This window comes from Echinops telfairi, unplaced genomic scaffold (assembly GCF_000313985.2).
Source record: "Echinops telfairi isolate 266 unplaced genomic scaffold, ASM31398v2 ScPeMD7_12;HRSCAF=54, whole genome shotgun sequence".
In the NCBI taxonomy this organism is placed as follows: Eukaryota; Metazoa; Chordata; class Mammalia; order Afrosoricida; family Tenrecidae; genus Echinops; species Echinops telfairi.
In genome coordinates, this window is record NW_022103909.1 from 8,671,380 (window position 1) to 8,692,192 (window position 20,813).

The following is a 20,813-nucleotide window of genomic DNA, read 5'->3' on the forward strand; positions in this document are numbered from 1 at the left end:
GGCAATTACGAGGACGCATGAGGGTGGATTGTGAGCACGGTACTGGGGTGATGTCTTTCTTACCACCAGGTGCAGCAGCCGACAGAATGCAGGGGGACTAATATTAAGTAATTAGATGTCAAATGAATGGAGATGTTACACAGGACAGGATTTGGAAAACCATGATGGGAAGGTTCTGGTTGTATTAATGAGACTGATAATCTATGAAGGGTGTGACTCAAAGTACAACTGATTCGCTGCCTTAATGATCATTTTAAATATATTTTACAAATGATATTCCAAAAGGTATTTATTTTATGCACGTAATAAGAATAAAAGAGGTACACAAAACTAGATGGTTATAAGAGTTTCACAATAGTAAAGAAAAAATACTAAAAACCAATAAAACTATTCAAGATATTTCCATATTGTTTCTTAATTGATGTTCTCACTTGCAATATTCTTCATTTTTATCTGACCACCATCGGCTGTGTGGTTTATTTTTAACCATCTTATCACATAGGAGTAGGGTCCCATTCCTGTAGAGGTAGGCCAATCAGTCATTCTGTTTGATAGATTAGAAACAGGCACCATCTCTTCTCTGAACACCTTAGTTCACCCTGGAAACCCCCCTTTTCTGCTTCTGCTGAACATACAACAAATTGTTCTGACAGCAGTTTTAGCTTTTTGACTACTTTCAGGATTTGCCTAATTCACTCCTAGGCACTCATGGGAATTTGGTGTGTAACACAAAGCTGAAATAAATGGCAGCATGTTCACCTCTGGTTGTTTGGCACTTGTCTTCAAGTTACATGCTTGTTTACTGACGTAGCAAACGCAAGGGAATTAAAATCAAGAGGATGCCGAGTTTTATGAAATAAATAAATACTACATGCATAGTTCTAATTTTTTATACTTATAGATGGAAAGAACATCACTACGGGCGCTTAGAATACCTTGGGCAGATGAATGTTCAAAAAGAGTAAGGAATGTAAATTCATGGTTTCCACAGTGGGAACAAGGCTTCTCTGTGGAGAGGCATGTGACGTTAGCTCACACGGCTGCTTTCGGGGGCCTTAGAGGGATAACAAGGAGCCCTGGTTGCATACAAGTTGGCCTGAAGGTAGCAAGGTCTGTGGTTCAAAACCATCAGGCTCTCGGCTAGAGAAAGATGGGGCTTTCTCCTCCCGAAAAGAGTTAACCGTCTCGGACACATACAGGGGCAATTCTAGCTTGTCCTTAGGGTCATCATGAGTCAGAACTGACTCAATGAGTGACATATTTTTTATTTTTTTAATAGGGCCTGTGGGCCTGATGCTCTCTGGTTTCTTTGACCTACTGCTCCCTTTCCAGGAAAAAAATTTTTTTTCCAGCACGCCCTTGACAATGACAACCTTTTGTACTATATCCCATAATGCAGACTATGCCGTGTAGGTGTCTGCTTCTGAAAGGTAGCTAGATTTAGGGACAAAGTGTGGTTGTCTCCCCCAAATGTCCGCGCTAGCAGAAATCGCCTAGGAGGGCCACAGACAGGGGTTTGAAAGAAACCAGGCACTAATTGGACACCTATGGGCAAGAGCCAAACTGAGCAAGCCCAGACACGGGCCCCCTGAGTCCTGATGGGAGGTGCACCTGGGCACACAGACTAGGCTCAGGCTCATGACATCACCCAGGTGCGCCTAAATGCAGCCAATAGGGTTTAACCTATACCTTCAACCATGCCTCCCCAGGCAGAGGCGTTAAAAGCTGGCTGCGGAGAAAGCCAGTTTCTTTCTTTTGCTCTGGTCCTGTGACAGGTTGGAGGGTGGGGGCACGCATGTGCTGCCTGGGCTTGCCCCCTCCCGGCCTGCTCAGGGCCCACATGCAATTGGGCTTGGGGCTCGACTCCTGTCTCCGGGGATTCCCCAGTTCTGCACATGTGGGTGTTCTTTTCCATGTGGTTTTTCCTACCCAGTTGTGAACCCTAGCGGCTGGGCATGCTTTCCAGAAATAGCGTGTCCCCTTTTGAAATTGTAAAACCTGCCACTTATCCTTTCCTTCAAAACAACTCACTTGGATTACAAAACAGGCTTTGGTGTGAATTCTTTTCAGTGTGTGAAGCAAAGGACCAAGGTATAACCCGCTCCAGAAACCTAACACTTCTACAGCCATCCCCTGGATTGTTCCAGAACACTCCCCTCACCCCTCAAAACACACACACACACACACACACACACACACACACACACACACACACACACACACAGAGACACACAGGCTATATTGTCCTTCCTTATAGGAAGCCCTGGTGGCATAGTGGGTAACTCAATGGGCTGCTAACCACAAAGTCAGGAGTTTGAAATCACCAACCCTTCCATAAGAGAAAGACGAAAACAAGTTAGTTTCAGAAACCCAAAGGGGTAGTTTGGATAGGTTGGAAGATTAGGGAGAAAGGGGATTGTATCCACTGAATGCCTAGCTAAACAGAAAGTAGGTGGCCATGCCACAATAAAATGATTTGAAAGACATCAGGCACCCATTAGACACCTGTGGGGACAACCCCAAGCTGGGCATGCACAGACCAAGGTCACCTAGACACAGGTGAAGGTCAACCTGGGCATGCACCAGCAACATCACGTCACAGGTGCCAAGAATGGCCAATACACTCAACCATACACCTCCCACCTCACAAGAAGGGATAGGAGGGGATAAATAGAAGTCTGAGGGCAGGCAGGCTCTCATCTCGCCGGTGCGTCGTGCGCACGCTCAAGCCCTCTCGTGGCTTACTCTCTCTCTCTTTTGGCTCTGTGGACTCCACTTTCCAGTCATTTTCCACTTGGTTTTTTGCGCTCCCCTGAATCAGCCATTTTCAGCCGCGAACACTCCCACATGCGGCCTTGCACACTTGCCAGGGATAGTGAGACTGAATTGCCCAAAACTTCCCTTTCCCTACTCAAAGTTCATTCCATTTAAGTAGAAGCCCGGACCACAATGCTAATCCTTTCTAGGAGTAGCATCAAGATGCGATGCAGTCGAGTTCCGAATCAATTTTTCCCATAAGAAATAACTGAAAATAGATTCATCCGTTTCTCGACCACCAAGTTTTTACCCGAACCTTGCCTTTTTATACAAAACATTACACAGAAATGTCTAAGTAGGTTGGTCAGAGTTAAATAATATAATTTAAATAAGAAACACATTAAAAGGTTGTTAACAACTACAATACGGCCCATACCTTGAGCTGGATGAGGATCTGGAGCTGCAGACACGGAAGTGGAGAGGAGGGGTGGAGAGAGAGTCCTTGTTTGGAGGGGAATCCCCTTCCACAAAATCAACTGTAGCTGATTTTCAGGAGTTTTTTCCCTTCTTTGCCTTTTTTCACTAGGACCTGGCTGGCTTTCTCTAAAATAAAATTTAAAAATCTAATGTGGTCTGCTGCTGGCATTTCCCTAACAGTTTTCTAAAAGGGCTTACTTACTAAATTATCATCAAAATATCAATAACACGGTTAAGCAGTCCCTGATCATGACGATTCCTTTCAAAAAACTCTTTTTTTAAAATCATATTATTGGGAGCTCGTACAACTCATCACAATCTATACATCCATCCATTGTACACAATCTATACATACAAGCACATTTTTACATTTGTTGCCATCATCATTCTCAAAACATTTGCTTTCTGCTTGAGCCCTTGGTAGCAGCTCAGTTTACCCCTCCCTCCCAGTTCCCCCCTCCCTCATGAACCCTTGATTGTTTATAAATTATTATTTTGTCATATCTTACACTGTCTGACCAAAAAACTCTTAGTACCCATGTTTTTTACCTAAAAACAGTTCAAAAAACCACAAAAACGGAGAAAATTCTAGGAAAACGTTTGGAACACAGCCGCAAAAGGTTTAATCAACGTATATACTAACAACGCCAACTAACACCGAGTGACCGAACACATGCTGCTCTTGTTAACAAAAATCACGTGCGTCAGGTCGGATTCTGTGTTTTGTTTGAGCTCGGATGCAAAATGTTCTCGACATTTTGCGTCCCGGGTTCTACTGCGCAAAAGTGCTTCTGCCGCGTGAATTCTTTCAGCTTTGAGAAGCAAGAACCAAGATAAACAGCTCAGAACCCTAACATTTTTACCTCGACAGACTCGGTGGCAGTGAGGGTGGTGGGTTTTTGCTTCCTTGTTCCTCCTGATCGCCTCTTTTCAGTCCGTTCCTTCCAGGAAAGGATCCCATCACAGCAAATGGTTATCCGTTAGGACCAGAACTGGCCCACCAAGTCCACGCAGGACGTCACACCTTGAGGTGACCCCAGAACAAAAGCACGCTGGTCCAGGACCCAAAATCGGCCCGAGAGACATCAGCAGACTCAGTAGGCATGTTCGGATTCTGGATTGGGGTGACCGCGGTTCTTTTGCTTCAAGGCGCTGAAAAGAATTCCCGCAGCTGAAGCACCTTTGTAATCCAAGTGAGTTTTTAAGAAGGAAAGGGAAAGCTTCCGGTCTGACAGTCTGGAAAATGTACATATTATTTCTGGGAAGCATGCGTGACCTCGCGAAACATGCGGGGTTCGCAACTGGGGGGTGAAAAACCACGTGGAAAGAATACAGGAATGGGGAGCGTGAACCCCACAGGTGCAGAACTGGGGAATCCCAGGAGGCCAAGAGGGGGTGTGGGACCCCAGAGGGCCTGCAGGCGCTCACGTGCAGTACACGAGGGCGAGACTCCCACCCTCCGCCTGCTGCAGGCGCCTGAGCAGGAACAGGGATCGAAAGTGGCCGGGGTTGCGCGCCTGCCTTGCACCCTCCCCCCGGGGCGAGGCGTGGTGGACGCACTGGCTGACCTTACTGGCTAAGTTTCAGCGCACCTGGGTGATGTCATGGCCCGGGCCTAGTCATCCCCCAGGTGGACCTCCTGCCTGGGCCATGGCGGCTTGTGTCTGGGCATGCTCAGTTTGGAGTTTCCCACAGGTGTCTAATTAGTGTGCCTGATTTCTTTCCAACGCCCTTATTGTGGCATGGACAGCTAATTTTAGTATAGTGCAGGCCTTCGGGAAGATGGCCCCCTTTGTCCTTAATCTAGCTACCTAATAGGAAGACATCTGAAATCGAAAGGTCTGACTCAAAACTCCACCCGAATGCATATTCATGACTATTCTTGTGAAATCGGCTACATATTCACAATAGTCTCCATGTGAGCCAGAATCAACTCAATGCAGTGAGTTAGTTAACTAGATCCATGTCCATAACGCTAAACTCTCCCGCTTTCCCCCCACAAGGAGCTTGTTTTGGTGACTATCTTCCAGGCTCGCCCTGTGCTTCATCAACCACAGTAAAGCTTTCTCCTTCCACTTTCATCCCGTGTCTCCTGTCTCAGACGCTGCGTGAGACCCAGACGGGGCGAGTCACCTTTCAAACAAGAACCCGGAGCTCCCTCCCAGGACTGCCGGCGTCTTCCTGTGCTGAATCTCCCTGGGCTCTCTGGCCGCCTCTCCTCCTTCCTCTGTATGTGTGATAAAAGGTGTTGCTTGTGCCGATGGATTCAGAATGCTCAAAGATATATTTTGATTTGTTCATTTCAATACAAAGTCTGAAGAAAATGCCCATGACTTGCTGGCCTCGGATGATGGGCCTCCGAGCAGGGAACTTATCCTCAGTTTGCCCTGTGGGTAATGGGGACACACTACCTGTGAGAGTCTCTCGAGTGGGTCATTCCTCGGTTCTTGGCTTCGCAGGAGAAAAAGAATTCACGCAGAAGCCTGGTTTGTAATCCAAAGGAGTTTTTATCAAGGACAGGAAAAGTTTCAGGTTTTACAGCCTCCAAAAGAGGGCACACTACTTCAGGGAAGTGTGCCAAACCGCCCCGGCCACTGCGCTGGGGCCCACACTGAATACAGGCAACCTCGTGGTCTGCACACCCCACGCGGTGACCTGAGGCCAGAGAGCAAGCGGCACACACAAGTGGGCGCAGGGAGCAGGGTAAAAGGAGAGCCCTCCTTCCCGTGGCCAGGGTGCTTTAAACCGCTGGCTAGGGTGGTGCGGTGGAAGGTATTGGTCAGCCCCATTGGCTGAATTAAGCCCACCTGGGTGGAGTCATGAGCCTGGGCCTAGTTTGGGCCATCCAGGTGGAATGCCGATTTGGCTTGGGGCCTGAATTTGAGCATGCCCAGTGAAAGTCTTCATGGGTGGCTAATGCCTGATTTTTTCCCAACCAGCTCTATGGGGCCTGTCCAAGAATGGGAGGGACTGGCTACCTAACCCCGGGACTCACCTTATATGACAAAGAGCTGAGACAAAGCAAAGACTAGGTTTTTTGTAACCTTAAAGGTACTTGTCAGTGCTGAGTGATATGAGGCCCAGTCGACTTGCTTTCAAGTTCTCCTGGGCAGTGGCTCTAATTGTAAGAAGTAGAAAGGATCATGGCCAAGTTCCCAAATAAGTGACTGAGAAATGAAGGGTTGGACCAGGTGACCTGGAAGGTCCCTTCTAATAGTCTTAAGTGACACACACACACACACACACACAAAATCAAATCAAATCACAGGAGCGTTGCTGAACAGTTTTAGGAAACAGGAGACAAGGGTTTAAAAGTATCTAAATCCTATGCTGGGAAATGGAAATGCTTTTCTTTTAACAGCATTTGCATAGTCTTCTGTTTCATAACAAAAGGAAACCATGTTACCCCACAGTTTATTTTTCCTCCTCAATTTACGTTTGAATGCCCTGTGGAATCTGAGGCATCCTGTGGAATGCAGCAAAGCAGCCCCCCACCAGGAGGACTGCTATCACACCCCCTCTTGGATCTGAGTGTTCTCAGGCTCCTGTGGCACCTCCAGGAAGCAACAGCATTTAGGACAGAAGGAAAATGAGTGCTTCTCATCAGGGACATGGGTCAGGGTCTTGCTTCCAATTCCCCTCCTAGGAGCTTTTCTGTGGGTTCCCATTGCCTATCAAATAAAAGCAAACCTCTCTGTCTCCCCAAGTTCACAGCTTCCCTCCTGGCGGTCCAATCTGCATTTCCAGATGATTCATCTGCCACAGTCACAATCCCATATGACTGGAGGGCAAGAGTTAGCCAAAATAATGGATTTCCATAGTGTGTCTTGGTTACATGGGCTGCTGACAGCAACGTCAGCAGTTTTGGAGAAAGATAAGTTTCCTACTCTTGTTACCATCTCAGAAACCCACAGGGACTGTTCTACTTTGACCTTTAGGGTCGTTATGAGTCAGAATTGACTCAATGGCAGCGAGCTTGAGTTTTTCCTTTGAATGTTTGTCCTGCAAGCCCACCACTAGTACACATGACAAAGGCTCATTTCCAGCTCTCAGTGGGTCTCCACATTTAGTGCCTTTGTGCAAGGCTCTATCCCAACAACTATCTGCCCGCATCCTGACTGGAACATCACTCCCACTTATGTGCAAATGGAAAACCATGTTCCAAAGTAACTGGAAACAGTGAAAAATTGTAAAGTATAATTACGCTAAGTGCGTATTCGTTATATGAGTGACGGCTACTCATAGCTGGCAGATCCACTGCCTGTCTAGTTTGCAGTATTGGTGCTGTGACACAGGCAAGGAGGCCACAGGTATTTCAAATACCAGCAAGGTCACTGTGGTAGTTATGTAATCTGGCGTCAACTTGAGACTATTAAGAGTGGAGGGGTGGAATCTAGCTTGTCAGGTCGCAGCTCTATGACCCCATTTGGAGGCATGACAGAGATAAATAACTCACTGGAGGCCAGACACATACTCTCTCCCTGGGAGACATTCCTGTTGACAAACCAGTTGGAGCTACACTGATGGAGCCAGAGTCCTGGAGCTGGAGGAGTCACGTGGGAAACCCATGCCAGCGTTGAGATGCTTACACCACCACTGGATCCACAAGACTTTCTACTCACTGGTCTGTGACCTTGCACTCAGCATCATTGCGTGTATTGTATGAAGAGGAACTTACAGACAGGTATTGGGTATATGAGCTAATATCTAATATGACATATGCACATATGAGCTAATAGCTAATATCGGACTTACAGACTTGATCTGGACTGGGCTGGGATGTTTTCTTCATATACTCTTTTATATAAAGCTCTTTCTTATACACTTAAAAGTCTCCCTAGATTTGTTTCTCTAGTCTACCTGGACTAACACAGTCACTCAGAGTGGAAAGGTTTCAACAAAGTGACTAGACTAAGACACACTACTTTTTTTTTTACTTCAAAAATCAGCCAATGAAAACCTTGAATGGACCCTAACATTGTCCACCTCACATACTTTGGGCGTGTCATCAGGTAGGATCAATTGCTCAAGATGGCTATCCTGTTTAGTGAACTAGAGGGCTAGCAAGGATGAGAGGGACCCTCCTGAAACAGACTGCCATGATGGACTTGAACCCGCTGGCCAGTGTGAGGATGACACAGGATTGGGCAATGTTTCGTTCTGTGGTGCACAAGGTCATAGAGATCAGAATCAACTGGATGACAGCTAACTCCAGCTAACTACCAGCTATACATTTGCCCTGTTGTTGTTTCCTACAGCACTCCCAACTGGAATGAACCTGAACTCACTTCCTCTTTGTGGCTCCCCTAGCTCATGCCAGTTTACCTTGTTCCTCAACCCAGCTGCTGTGCAACTGTGCAACTTTCTGTATTGCTCAAAGACAGGAGTGCGGAGTGCGACTGTCTGGATGATTGGGCCGGGAGGATCGCCTGGTCGGGAGGCCACTGAGATTCGGAAGGCTGGTTGTGCATCATAAATTACCCAACAGCCTTTATGTTAGAGTTGACATTTTCATCTTGCCAGTATCTTGTGCCTTGAGTAATGAGTAGTATCTGGAACAGCATGCAACTCCCCCGAAGTGTGTACTTTAATAGAAAAGTATATAAACTATATTACGATCAGAAGTAGGACCGCATTCAGACTGCCTGCAATACTGTTGGACTCCCCCTTTTGGTTCCACCTTCTAATAAAGCAAGAGAAGGGGACGTCTGGCTCACGGGCTATCTAAGGCCCTGGAAAATCACCAATACCAGCTAGTCTTGTGAGGTTTCTCGAGTGGGTAATACCTCAGTTCTTGGCTTTGCATGAGAAAGAATTCATGCGGAAGCCCGTTTATAATCCAAGTGAGTGTTTATGAAGGGTGGGCGAAGTTTCAGGTTGTACAGTATCAAAAGAGTACACGCTATTTCAGGGAAGCGTGACAAACTGCATGGAAGCTGTGCTGGGGCTCACAGCTGGATATGAGCAATCTCGTGGAACAGGGCACCACATATGCAGAACTGAGCGCCAACGGGCGCTGGGGCATGGCAAAAGAGAGAAAGACATAGGCTCGGAGCGGGCGCATGCATGTCCCAAGCAGGCCGGGAGCAGCACTGAGGGCGCCCACGCAGGCCGTGGGTGTGCGCCTCCTACCTCCACCTGTATCTGACCAGGAGCAGAGTAAACAGACAAAGGCCTGGCTGCCACCAGCGTATTTCAAACCTCCGGCTGGGGAGGCGTGGTTGAAAGTATTGATTGAACTCATTGGCAGAATTAAGCCCACCTGGGCCTGGTTTTGGCCTTAATTTGGAGCATGTTCCTTTAGGGGGTCCTCATAAGGTGGCTGATTCCTTGCCAACCCCCTCTAGGGCCTAAACAGGCATGGGAGGGGCAACCCCCTTACCCTCTCCTGGTTACCTAACACTATCACACACCTCGCCAGAGAGCAGTAGTCGTTCCACCTATCACATGGGTGTGTGAATTCACTGTTTGCCCAGGATGGCCCTCAACTGATCTTATAAATAGCCAAATGGCCCTTGCCGGAACAAAGGCTCCTACCCTTGTAATAGAGTTTCTCTCTTTCTTGCTTGGAGCTGGTGAGACTGGTTCTGCGGCTCCAGGGCACGAACCCGACAGGGGTGACACTGTCCCCAATGAAACATTCAGATAATGAAATGCAGGGTCGACGACTGTATTGTTTGTAAAAATGAATTTATTAAAATGCTCACAATTATAAAAGAATATTTAAATGCATAGAAATTAACTTTAACAAACATTCATTACAAACTTTACATTTTATGCCACAGTGTCTGAAAAGCATCATTAACATTTCAGTTCTGGCTTAGTTAAGCTGCTCATGCATTTCAACTTTCCAAACATCTTCAAATACGAACCGGAGGAAATGGCACAAGAAAGGTTTCAACAACACAGCACATTCTGCCCCTGTTGTGAGTGAACGTTTTCTGAAATCCAAGATATACATACCAAAAAAACACCAACAGCCCCAAAAAGAATTTGATGACAGTTTACAAGATGGCTTTGTTTAGCTTCTGAACAGAAACTACAGCTTGCCTTTCTAATGACACATCTAAAGTACTTAGGGACATTTAAAGAAAACCCCCTTGAGTGTATGGGCCTAATGCTTCAATCTATTAAAATTCACAGGCATTACGAAAGGATATAAAACTAAAATTTCCCTAGTGGTTAACGCCTATGGCCAGATCCGCCCTTCTGGGGTCCGGGGCAGCAGTGCCCAACCATTTCCCCAGGTTTTGCCCGCGGCTGCCTGCAGAGTCCACCCTTAATCGGCAACAAGTCAGCACCAGACTGACCTTGGGACATGTCACATTTGCCATCTTCACAAGCACAGAGCCTTTTCTCACCTGTCTACAGCAGCACATTTAATATGATGACCGTGATTTTCTCAGCTGGGGCCATAAAAACACACGTCCACATTTCCTTCTGAAACTGTCTTTACGTACAAGGAGATAAGGTGAAATGATTCCCTTCTCAACACTGACAGGTCGTACATAATTGTCCAATCAAACACTAGGAGAAGAGGTAATCCGAGAGGAAGTGATCACACCCACTTCCAGGAGCAGGATCACAGGTGGGAGGGAGAGGGACAGTGGCGCTCCCTGGCCCAGGTTGTAATGGACCAAGAAGAGGGAAGAGATTCTTTGATCCCTCCCAGTGCAGCCAGGCCTCAGGTGGTCTGTCTTGAGCACTCTCTTGATGGCATCATTACCAAGGTGAGATGCCAGCCCTGCTCATTGGGATGCTCAAAAACCTTTGATGAGTCCAGCATACTATTTTTTTTTTAAAGGGGACACTTTAATGGCAGGCATTTAAACTGTGTTGCTGGAGTTGCTCTGTTGTACTAAGCTTCTAGAACCTGACCGTGGAAACCTTTTTCATTTTCCTTCACTGCTGAGAGTCTAAGAAGCATGACTCCTGCAGCACCTGAGCATGTAACAGCATCACAGTGGAAGAGACCCATCCAGGAGAACAGGGTGCAAGTCACCTCCTCCTGCGCCTAGCACCCACCTGTCCCTGTCAGAGCTTATCAGAAGGCCTGGCGGTTAAAAGGAGCAAAGAGTTAAAACTAGTCAAACCTGAGGGCAAAAAATGCCTGGTGGTGCAGGGGGGCAACATCAGATGATGTTGGGGTCCAAGAGCAATCCTACAGCTCTGCTTCTATCCTTAACTGCCTATGGACTCTAAAGGAGGCTGGAAGCTCAAATCACTTCCCAAGGAGGCTCTTTTCTGGATTAGGAATAATCTGGGTATACCTGTCTCTACCTCCCCCACCATCAACACTCCTCCAGTATGGGCAGACACTTCCTTACACATTCGATGCTGAGCTTGGGATAAGAGATTGGAAGGGTAAGGCAGCCACATTCACCATGGCAGATGCTTTGGTATGTATGTTGCTCATGTTGGCAGAGAGAAGTAGCGCCAAGTCATGCAGAATCTCTGAAGAAAGGCACTCCCTCACAATCATGAGGGTGACGATTAGGGCACTTGTGGGTCTTCCAACATGCACAGTGTCCTGATGCCACATTGGCTATGCAGTGAGCCATTCGTAGCGATGCTTGGTGACTTGGAATACTGCAGATCTTGTATCAACTGATGGGAAATGGATGAGCTCAACTTTGCCAGACCATTATGTTGCTACAAATGCGATTTTAGCACTTTTTCATTTTTCCATTTCTTCAGGAAAAGACACATCTTTAGAAGAGATAAATTCATTAATTTGGTCAATATGAATTATAATGCTATTTAAATCATAATTTTTCTCCCTTTTGTCATCTTATTCCTTTGAGATTTACAAAGCAGTCAATGTTGATTAGGCATAGAACCCTTCTGGAAAACAATGAGGCCACTGCGGATTAGGACAAAGAAGCCTTACCACCTTGCCCTCTCCAGTAAGAGTACTTCTTTCCGTTGCGGAGCCAGGCCGCAATGAAGGCTGAAACTATTTCCTCTGGTGAGTGGTGGCTGCCCTTTCTGTAGGGATGTGATATAGCCACACACACACACACACACCCACTCCCAACCCCCGGCCAGCTGTTGTGAGTTCTTGAGTCTCTTTGCCACTTAACACAGCATTCAAACAGAATTGTGACCCAGTTCCTTTCCATCACACAAAAGCGATTAAGGCAGTGGCATGTCTAAGCTTTCATGATGGTTCGGTAAGGGAAAGATCACCCTGGAAGGGGCCTGGCAAAGTGAAGGAATGAAGCGCTCCCCATCACGGGGCTGAGAGCAGATCAGGATCAACATCATCCAGCTTCGAAGGGGGGCAAAAAAGGAATCCATTCTGCTTCAGAACGGGTGGTTTTACACACACCGGCAGACTGTTCTCTGTGGCTAAAATTCCAATTCATAGAAAAAGTCATATTTCAGATTTTCCACGTGATTAGTTTTATGCTCTTCTTGATCTAAGTTGTACGTTTTCCACTTCCTGCATTGCTGCTGCAACTGAAAAATAATCTCCATGGAAACGGCTGCAGTTAAGACTCATATTTGCTGAAGTGATTTAACTTGAACATTCTCATTAGTGATTTGTAATATATTTTGACAGAGCTAAATCCCTTAAAGTGCTTCTCAGAACATAAAGCTCTTATTCTACTTTTGGTCGCGAATGGTTCTCTACGGCAGCTTCCAGCATCTTCTCTGCGAGTGTGCCCATGCTCTTGGTGACGTCTTTGAGGTGGTTCTCATGAAGGAGCTTTTGGGTCAGGTATTTTTCTCTCTTGATTTTGCTCTTCGTCCTTTTTGAGACATCTGGAATGGCGTACGAAATGAAAAATTTCACAGAGTAGATGATATGCTGAGGGAGAGAAGAACACAAAGATCAATCACGGAGAAATGGTGGGAAACAGAATTCCTACCATTCACTTTTTTTGCTCTTCACTGTAGCAGTGTACCGGGACGGGACTCTGGCTATCTCGTTTACGTAGCACTCTCTCTTGCCACAGGCTGTAAGGAGCAGCAGGCTCTGCCGAACAGTTACATTCTGTTTCTTTACCAACATTGTCAAGGAGTGTTATTTGATATGTAGGGAGTCTTGGTGGTGCGACAGTTAAGCATCTGGCTGCTAAACCACAAGGCCAGAAGTCTGAACTCATCAGTCAGTTCAGGAGAAAAGATCGGATGATCTACTCCTATAGAATGATTACAGCGTAGGAGACACCATGGGGCAGTTCTGTTCTGCCCTGTTGGGGCACTATGACTTGGAATTGATGACAGCACAACCAACAACCAATTCTATGTAGGAGGGAATATGAGGGCGTATAGTAGTGCTTAAATTCTGAGCACCCTGTTTGCAAAAGGCTATGGATGATAGTCAACCCCCCAATCCATTTGCAGAGTCCCCACATGGATGAAACCCTTCTGATCCATGACTAGGGTTGAAAACAGTCTTGTCCACAGGCAGAGTGCACTGGACAGTCTGGCTTGCCTGGGTAAGGCCTCAGTCCTTGGTAGGGATCCCTGTAGCAGAGAGTCACACAGCCATGAGTCATGCCCTATTGGCCATCCCGTGACTGCTTTAGTCGGAAGGCCCTGGACCAAAGCTCTTCTGTCGATCCTGATGTATGTGTCTAAGTCGTGGTTCTGTTCCCGATCCTGTGATTATGATGTACTGATCAGACTTTGTGACAGTTTCCTGTCAGTGCCATCCATGCCTTAATGAAACAGCTGTGTGACTCTGAGTCTTGGGATGTCATTCTGAACTGGTACTAATGGTTTCCCTCAAACCGATGTTGTACCTTTGTCTTGTCTTGGTCCTGTTTTAAACTTAATAAATGTTCTTAAGTTATATTTGAGATTTGGGGGTCTTTTTTGTCTCTTTAAACGGGGGCTTCAAAAATTCATGGAAAAATGGAGTGAAAAGATAATGGAATTTTTCCATGAACATTATGATGCCCCTTCGGATCTAGTATGTATATTAGCTACAAAAGATGAAAAAAACAAAACAAACACCAACTGGCCCCAGTTAAACCGAAGAAGCGGGTCATTGCTAGTGCATCTGTGCCAAGGGTCCCCAAGCATCAGTCCGGAGAAGACAAGGACACAGAAGTGGCACAGAAATTGGGCAACATGACCATTGAGGGAGGAGGGTGTCCTGGGAGCTGAGGGCAGAAGAGTTTCAAGGAGGAGAGAGAAATTCACTGCTTCCAAATGCTGCTAATTTAGCAGGTCCAGAGAGAGTGGAGACGTGCTCATAGGCTTTACTAACAAAATAGCCACTGGGAGTTTGGGCACCAGCCGTTTCTGTGAAGTGGCGGGAGCGGAAGCATGGCCGGAAGGAGCATAGGAAAGGGAAGGCAGAGAGGAATTGTGAACGGCAAGCACGGCGGCCGACTCTTCAAGGGTGTTTGCTGAAAAAACCAGAAGGGCTGTGGGACCGAACCGATGGGGTCAGTAGGATCAAGAGAATATTACCTTGAGATGAGAGAGATGCTACCTGTGAAAGGATGGTGGCAATTAAAGAGGAAAATAGGCAACTCGATGTGGAAGGGGAGGTGTTGAGGTCCCCTCGCCCTTTCTTTTTCTTTCCATAGCTCCATTGGAGGCAAGTAATAGTTACAGATACAGGGAGATATTCAATGTTCAGTCCTCCTTGCATTCCTGGGACAAACCAACTGAGTCATGATGTTATCTTTCTAAATAGATCTTGTTAGATTCTGTTTACATCTGTTACGAAGATCCGTGCATTCATGTACATAAGTGAGATGATAACGTTTTGTTTTCTTTTAGTGTCTAGGCTACTCCCGGCCTGATAGAATAAGTTGGAAAGTTATTTCCTCTTTTCCTGATCTCCGGGAGAATTTTGTACAAGATGAAATGAACAGCTCTGCAAAGTTTTGTATAACTGCCTTATAAAAACCATATGGCAAATAATGAAGGCAGCATATGTACGAATAGGCTTGATACAATTGATGTACAGATTGTTATAAGAGCTGTGAGAGTCACCAATAAAATGATCTTTTAATGAAAAAGCAAAACAAAACAAAAAACCTGTGGCCCAGTGTGTTCATTTTGGAACTACTTCACTGAAAGTTTTGCTCAAACTTAGGTTTATTTAAGCATTTTGAAGATTTTTAGACCTCTGATGGAGAAACCCCTAATGGCTTCTACTGTTGAACTTGAAAAGTCTACTCTTAGCTAGCTTTAGCTTCTCTGATGGACATGTCTGTTTTCTCTGGTGACTTTTAAGATCTTGTCTTCAGTGTGTTGTATTTTCATTGTAATATGTTCAAGTGTGGATTCCTCTATTTAATTCTTCTTGATAGTTATTATACTTTCTGATTGAAGGACTGATGTTTCCCATCTGTTTTTAAAAATTTCTCAGCCGTTACTTCTTCAAATATTAACTCTTCAACTCTTGATTTTTTTCTAAGGCTTAAAAAAAGTTACTCCTTCACATCCTATCTTCTATACTATTTAACCATTTTTTCACCCACATTTTCCATTTTCTTCTCTCTCTGCAATATATTAGGAGTTATCTATTCAGAACAACTTCAAATATATGATCATTCAAATTCTTATAGTTAGTAAGGGTCTAAATCTGTTTGATCTCTGCTGAACCTAACTCCTCCTGGCCCCCTCCCTCATTGTTGTTGTTGACCTTTGATTGTGAGCTCATATTTGATTCTCCTAATCTGAGAAAGACCTGGAGTCCAAATTGAGAACTCTCCCCTCGCCCCACAGCAGATCAGCTCCCTTTTGGGTGCCAGGGCCTCTACTGATGTAAGGTAAATCTGGCCACTTTTTGAATCCCTGGCTTAATCCGGGAGTCTCGCACGCAGCGATTCTACCTGCTTCTGATGCAAAGCTTGATCTCCTTGCTTGTTGCTAGGAGAGTCCCCAAGCTATAACTCGTAGGAAGAAGCTGATTTGGGGTCTTTTGGCACACACTTGATTCCTGATAGAAACGAACAGATAAGGCTCGCTTCATCTCCTTCTTCCAACTTCAAATGTCCATAAACTGTAAGTCCTGGACTTTCTGTAGCCATAATGCAAGGAGATAAGCATGAGAGATGGAGGCCCTCACTCAATGAGCTGGTATTAACTCAGGAGCAGCAACCTACTTCTGCTTAACGTTTGCTACGTGAGCAAAATCAACCCTCATAGTTTAAACCACTACAGATGGGTTTTGTGTGTCGTGCAGCACAATCTAGTCCTAGCTAACCACACCAATCAAGCAAATTTGAGGCTGGGTAATTCAGTGGTAATGATTCACTCGGGTAAGAAGCTGGCTGTGTCAGATGCAAATTTTTAGCTGCCTCAGTCAACGTTCAAAGCTAGCAAATTCCGGAATTTAAGAAACTATTGTAAAAGCGTGTACTGTGTGATAATGTAATAAAAGACATACTTAATAACACAAGAATCAAACTATTATAGCCATAAAATTCTTAGGGGCAGAGATGAGATCCTGTTCATCTGGAATGTGCCCCTTCATGCAGTGCAGTGCCCCAAATTAGGGGGCGGGGTGGGAGCACGCAATTAATACTGAATTGGTTGGAATTGAATTCCCCTTGTACACAACACACTTTTAATGCTTGTAACCTTAAAGGCAGATAACCAACCTGACTTAGTTAATAAGAGCATTATGGGTATTTCAGGTCAAACCTGATTAATGTATGTCCTATGATACTTATTATCAAGAGACAAGGGAGAAAGTAACGTATATTGCAAATAGCAAGTTGTCAATATTTAAAGTTAATAAAAGGTCTTCGAACAGCTAGCCTTACAGGCTCCTTCAAAGGGTAATTTCCTACCTCCATGACAATGATGAAGGCCAGCTTAGCTGCGATCACGTGCCAGTAGTAGATGTTGTGTTTGTACTCCTGCGGGTGTCCTGGAGGGTACCGGAAGTCACGATACCTAGAAACAAACAGGAAGTGTACTGTGAGATGATCTGTGATGATCAAACACAAATGGTAAACAAGGGCCTCTTTTGAAAAGATGGCAGGGTTAATGCGATGTTCTTTCACATTGTTGTTGTTGGGTACCACTGAGGCAGCCATGACAGTTAGCAGCCCCAAGCGCAACAGGATGAAACACTGCCCGGGCCTGTGCCAGCCTCGCAAGTGTTCCTGTGCCCGAGCACATGGATGCAGCCACTGTGTCCATCCGTCTCATTGAGGGCCTTCCTCTTTGTCGCTGCCCTTCCACTTTCCAAACATGATGCCCTTCTCCAGGGACTGGTCTCTCCTGCCAACATGTCCAACGTATGTAAGATGCCTTGCCTTGTCGCTCAGGAGCATTCTGGCCTTACTTCTTCCACCACAGACCTTTTAGCAGTCCATGGTACTGTCACTGTTGTTCTCCAGCACCCCAGTTCTTCACAATACATCAATTCTTCTTCTGTCTTCCTTGGTCAATGTCTACTTTCACATGCATATGAGGCAACTGAAAATACCTTGGCTTGGGTCAGGGCTTCCTTAGTCCTCAAAGTAATAGCCTTGCCCTTCAATATGCTAAAGAAGTCTTGTGTAGCAGATTTACCTAATAAAACACATCTTTTGGTCTCTTGACTGCTACGTCCATGAGAATTGATTGTGGATCCAAGTAAAACAACATCCTGGACTTCAGCCTTTCTGTCATTTATCATGGACCTATTGGTCCAGTTGTGGGGATTTGGGTCTTCTTTACATTGAATTGTAATCCATACTGAAGATCCTTGATCTTCATCAGCAAGTCCTCCTCATTTTCCGTATGCAAGGCTGTGTCATCTGCATACCACCGGATGTTAATAAGCCTTCCTCCAGTCCTGAAACCACATCCTTTTCTGAATCCAGCTGAACTCCGGCAGTTCACTGTCAATGTACTCCTGCGACCATCTTTTAAATTGGATGGCACATACATTTTCTCCGAGAGCTCAATTTGGCAATGAAATCCTGAAAGAACTGCTTCAGTAATACACCTCATTGAACATGTAATATGAAGATGATGGCAATGAGGGATTCCGTCTTTGTAAAACAGAATCCATCTTTAAAAAACAAAGTATTTCAAGTGTCTTTTTGGCATGTCTTTCTTTAAAACGCATAACAGCAAGGTAGCCTCTTCTCGGGGTCATGTTAATATTGATTTATAGGGAGCCCTGGTGGCATGGTCATTACTCCCTTGGCCGTGATCTTCAAGGCCAGCAGTTCAAAACTGCCAGGTGCTCCTCGGGACAAAGACAGGGCTTTCTCTCCCCATCAAGATGGCCAGTCTTGAAAACCCAGGGGCTAGTTCTACCCTATCCTATAGGGTGAGTATGAGTCAGCGTTGACTCAATGGCAGGGACGGTTCACTCAGATGTACAGGACTATCTGTTTTATATAAAATGGCCCCCAAGTGTTACCTGCATTTTGTAATCTTTTGCTTAATTCCTTGTTGTCACGTGTAATGTGTGACTGTAGTTAATATATCTCTCTTAGGTAGCATATTTCTGTAATCCATAAGGCCATATAGATTGGGTGCAATTACTCATTAGAATTGTATACAGTAAAAGTGGATTCAATGTGGGATTCTAAGAGCTCCTACTATGCATAACATTGAAACATTGACTTGGGGCTTCTTTCGGTTTCTCGGTTGCACTGGCTACAGGCATGCCTCATTAGTACTCTGCTTTGCTTGATTGCATTTTGCAGATATTATTACTTACTTTTGACAAATTGAAGGTTGGCGGTCACCTGTGTTGGGCAAGTCTATCAGCACCCTTTTCTCAGGAGTGTGGGCTCTCCTCGTGCCTCGGGGCTACCTCGGGCACTTCTCACAGTGGTTCTCACTCCTTCGCATTCCTACTGTACACTTATTAGCTCACTTTACAGTGTGAACATAATTTGATCTTGTAGATATTTACATTAACACAACTTTAGATTTTTGGGGAAACAAAAAATCTGTTGACTTGCTTCATCACAATATTTGCTTTTTTACGGTGGCAGAGCCCGCCATATCTGAGGTCCGCCTGCACCGTTGACAGTTCTGAATCTAAGATTGCTCTGAGGAGTTCAACGAAATGCATCTTAAAGCCTCCTTTCGTTTTTAAACTCCGTGACTAAAAAGTAAAAGAATTAAAGACGGTGATGTACAGTCACTAACCCTCCCAGTTGGTCCACAGCTGCAACCATCCACTAAGCCCAAGCAGATTCAGGATACTGTAGAGAATACTGTTGCTTTACATCTGTTTGTCTTAAAAACAAACAAGCTCACTGCCATGGAGTGGATTGCGACTCCGAACAAACTTATGAGACAGAGAAAACATGCCCCATTGTATTTTCAAGGTTGTAAGCGCTTATGGGGACAGACAACCTCGTCTTTCTCCTACGGAGTAGCTGGTGAGTTTGAACTGTGTACATTGTGTTTTGTAGCCCAGTGCTTAACCCACCGTGTCATCAGGGCACCTAAAGTACGGTGCTGCTACTGGTATTCACATCCCTTTATAGTTCTTTGTTGCAGGAAGGGGCTAGTTATCATTTCAATCTTTTCAGTTTGTGCTTGAATGGCACATTAGTAGTAATGGTCTAACGATGTGTTCTGAGGGTACAATAAGAATTTTCTCCTCAACCACTCTCCCTGTAGCCATTTGGCCCTCTTGTCTGAAACGTGCTCTATGGTTTGAGCTCACGCAGTTAGTAGTGCTGGGCTCCTAACGGAAAGGTCGATGATGTGAATCACGTTGAAAAAGAGGTGACTGTCGGCTTCAGATTTACAGACCCGACGGGCCGTTCTCCTTGTGCCCACCGGGCCCTGTGAGTTGGAACTCACTTGATGGCTACAGGTAACTCTGGGCTGTATTAACTTTGATAACGTAGTCATCTGATGGAAAATAAAGTGAAGGAATGATTTTAGCCATCCGATTTCAATCACAGCGAGGGGAATTACATTACTTCTAAACGTGAAGTGCAGTTTTAAACATGGCAAAGCGGAACTTGCCTGCATGTCGTATGGTTGCCAAGTCCAGAGTACGGATTTCCCCGACTTTTATTTTTAAAGTCCACGACGTTGAAGACTGAGAGAGTGTTGTTGATGTAGCCGTCCATGGTGTAGTGGGCGTGGTCCCCATAGGGAGGGACGGAGAAGGACCAGTAATACACCAGGCGGGGGATCATATCTGACGTGAAAGCGATGATCATCGCCTACAGTGGGTGGGCGGAGAAAGCAGAAAGGGGCATTACGTTACAGCTCAGGCAGTTACGGTTAACAGAGTGACTGCTTCCATCAAGTTGATACATTTAATCCAAGATTCAGAAACCCTACTTCTTTCCTAATCCTGTAATAGATACAGGCAGTGATGTCCTAAACTCTTTGAGCAGCTGCTTTAAAACAAAACTACTTTCTTTTTGGTCCTCTATTCTAAGGGTTTGTCCAGAAACCCACCCAAGTATAAAGGCAAAGGCCTGATAGTTGCCTTTGTGGTTTCTTGCGTACAATAAATGCCCGTTCACCCAAACTCAAGAGCGCTACTTGAAAAAATCTCAATCTTTCTTTGATACGTTTTTAATTAGAAGCCTTTTTGTTTTTTGTCATTATGAAAATTACTGTCATCAGAAACTAATTAAGCTCGATATGATTCCATTGCTGAAGATATAGTGACACAA

The 20,813-nt window shown here is 45.4% G+C and overlaps 1 protein-coding gene across 3 annotated transcripts in view; it reads right to left on the bottom strand.

Moving 5' to 3' along the window:
• Positions 1–9,907: 9,907 nt before the first annotated feature.
• The window catches only part of ANO6 (anoctamin 6), a 207,447-nt gene continuing 196,541 nt past the window's right edge, over positions 9,908–20,813 (bottom strand). For all 3 annotated transcript variants that reach the window (XM_045287264.1, XM_030884742.2, XM_045287263.1), the window contains exons 18-20: positions 20,149–20,351; positions 17,004–17,109; positions 9,908–13,048 (exon numbers count right to left, since the gene is read on the bottom strand). In XM_045287264.1, coding sequence (XP_045143199.1) covers positions 12,839–13,048; positions 17,004–17,109; positions 20,149–20,351 — 519 coding nt within the window. In that variant the 3' untranslated portion in view covers positions 9,908–12,838. The remainder of the gene's footprint in view (positions 13,049–17,003; positions 17,110–20,148; positions 20,352–20,813) is intronic.